Source organism: Priapulus caudatus, unplaced genomic scaffold (assembly GCF_000485595.1).
Source record: "Priapulus caudatus unplaced genomic scaffold, Priapulus_caudatus-5.0.1 Scaffold802, whole genome shotgun sequence".
NCBI classification, from domain to species: Eukaryota; Metazoa; Priapulida; class Priapulimorpha; order Priapulimorphida; family Priapulidae; genus Priapulus; species Priapulus caudatus.
In genome coordinates, this window is record NW_014577863.1 from 3,923 (window position 1) to 6,376 (window position 2,454).

At 56.1% G+C, this 2,454-nt stretch overlaps 1 protein-coding gene across 1 annotated transcript in view; it reads right to left on the reverse strand.

Moving 5' to 3' along the window:
- LOC106813630 (protein MON2 homolog) overlaps window positions 1–2,454 on the reverse strand; it is a 44,162-nt gene that overhangs the window by 570 nt on the left and 41,138 nt on the right. The window contains exons 31-35 of the mRNA XM_014817813.1: window positions 1,966–1,988; window positions 1,415–1,534; window positions 1,313–1,383; window positions 1,071–1,153; window positions 1–700 (exon numbers count right to left, since the gene is read on the reverse strand). The exon at window positions 1–700 is cut by the window's left edge and continues 570 nt beyond it. Coding sequence (XP_014673299.1) covers window positions 555–700; window positions 1,071–1,153; window positions 1,313–1,383; window positions 1,415–1,534; window positions 1,966–1,988 — 443 coding nt within the window. The 3' untranslated portion in view covers window positions 1–554. The remainder of the gene's footprint in view (window positions 701–1,070; window positions 1,154–1,312; window positions 1,384–1,414; window positions 1,535–1,965; window positions 1,989–2,454) is intronic.

Below are 2,454 nucleotides of genomic sequence, written 5' to 3' on the forward strand. Positions count from 1 at the left end.
CGGCAATGTCACACGTCTCGCGGCGATGTCTCACGTCTCGCGGCGATGTCTCACGTCTCGCGGCGATGTCTCACGTCTCGCGGCGATGTCTCACGTCTCGCGGCAATGTCTCACGTCTCGCGGCGACGCTTCACGTCTCGCGGCGATGTCTCGCTCTCACGATTCGAGACGTCCCGTCTCGAGTCGGTTTTTGCTGACCTCTGCCAATGACCCCGTGACCGATGGCGCCCCCTACTGGTGGTCGGGTGGCCGCAGCAGCGCGGCAAACTTGTGCAGCGCCTCCTTGAGTGCGGCGGAGACCTGTGCGCCCCCTACTGGTGGTCGGGCGGCCGCAGCAGTGCAGCAAACTCGTGCAGCGCCTCCTTGAGTGCCGCGAAGACCTGCGGCGCCCCCTACTGGTGGTCGGGCAGCTGCAGCAGGACGACAAACTCGTGCAGCGCCTCCTTGAGTGCGGCGGAGACCTGTGGCGCCCCCTACTGGTGGTCGGGCGGCTGCAGCAGTGCAGCAAACTCGTGCAGCGCCTCCTTGAGGGCGGCGGAGACCTGTGGCGCCCCCTACTGGTGGTCGGGCGGCTGCAGCAGCGCGGCAAACTCGTGCAGCGCCTCCTTGAGGGCGGCAGAGACATGCGGCGAGACGGAGGTGATGCAGGCGACAAGCGACGGGTAGAGAGCGATCACGTTCAGCCAGATGCTCGCGTCGACTGCAACACACGAGACAAAAGAGCAACGTTTCGTCATTCATTTTTTCGTCAATTTGTCATTTGTCATTTTGTAATGTGTTTTTTTATGTTGTTATGTTATGTTATGTTATGTTACGTTATGTCATGTTTTTTAAAATTATTATTATTAAGTATTCTTCGCAACGAAATATTTTTTTTCGTTTTTTTCCCATGACTAGAGTAAACGCAGAGGGGAAGCCGGCCTTTTTATATTACTTCTCCCCTTTTCTTCTTGCACTTCTCTGCCTGTTTACTTACTTCAACAACCTTCCTACACGCGTGAAAACAAAGTCAGAGAAACAGAAGCTGCCGTAGGCGGAGCAGGGTGCCACCTGGTGGCGAGCGGACTCACCGTACTCCGGTGGCGCCTTCTTCAGGGAGACTAGCAACGTCGAGACGGCCTTCAACACGAACACCATCTCGTTGACCTGCGTCCTGCAAGCAGCGAAAAACAAGCGAACGTCACACAACCGCGCGCCGCGGCCGAGATACTGCGGGGGCGCCACCGTCGCGACCGACTTTGCAATGCTCGCCGCGGAAGGACAAATCGGGCGCGCGTGGAAATCAAAGATGGCCGCCGCCGCGCCGACTCACGTTTCGAGCGATTTCGCCTCGGCTTGCGCCCTTCCCTCCCGACCGTTCCTGCGAAGAGAACAAGGCAGAGGCTGGTGAGGCGCGGCGGGGAGATTTAGTTACTCTGACCCCGTGTGACCCCGTGTGACCCCGCACGACCTTGGGGGGTCGCACCCGTGCACGTGCGATCGGCCTGCGGCCGACGGTCGTTACGCTGGCGGCGTGCTTCTGTTTCGTGCGATACTGGAGATAAGTACAGTGTACAGCGTAGCCCCATTATAACGCGATGGTTGGGCTCCATAAAATGTCGTCGCGAAAAAAGCGGGGTCGCGCTAAATCGGGGTTATATATACGTGGCTTAATAAGAGCAAAAAAAGGGGGTCCAACGACTCATCGCGTTATATCCGAATTTGCGTGAAATCGGGGCGCGTGAAATCTGGGTTCCACTGGGTTTATTACTTCTAATTAGTTAATGTTTTTCGATGTTATTAACTTGACTCAATTAACGTTTCGTCGCAAAAACTCGCCGTTTCATTTTAGAATCCCTGCGGTGCAACTTTTCATCTCGTCTCTAGACAAAAGTGTCCCGCGAATGCATTTCCAGACGATGCAGACAGAGAGTTTTTCCCAACCCCCGACCTTCAGGCCCTAAAGGTCATTCAAAAGTCGCGCACCGAGTTTCCACCTCCGACCTTCCCTTGCTCCAAAGGTCGTCACGGATAAAATCCCAACACTCAAAGGTTCGACCTTCCCCCCGCTCCAAAGGTCGTCACGGATAAAATCCCAACACTCGAAGTTTCGACCTTCCCCCCGCTCCAAAGGTTGTCGCGCATAAAATCCCAACACTCGAAGGTTCGACCTTCCCCCCGCTCCAAAGGTCGTCGCGCATAAAATCCCAACACTCGAAGTTTCGACCTTCCCCCCGCTCCAAAGGTTGTCGCGCATAAAATCCCAACACTCGAAGGTTCGACCTTCCCCCCGCTCGAAAGGTCGTCGCGCATAAAATCCCGACACTCGAAGTTTCGACCTTCCCCCCGCTCGAAAGGTCGTCGCGCATAAAATCCCGACACTCAAAGGTTCGACCTTCCCCCCGCTCCAAAGGTCGTCACGCATAAAATCCCGACACTCACAGGTTCGACCTTCACCCCGCTCGAAAGGTCGTC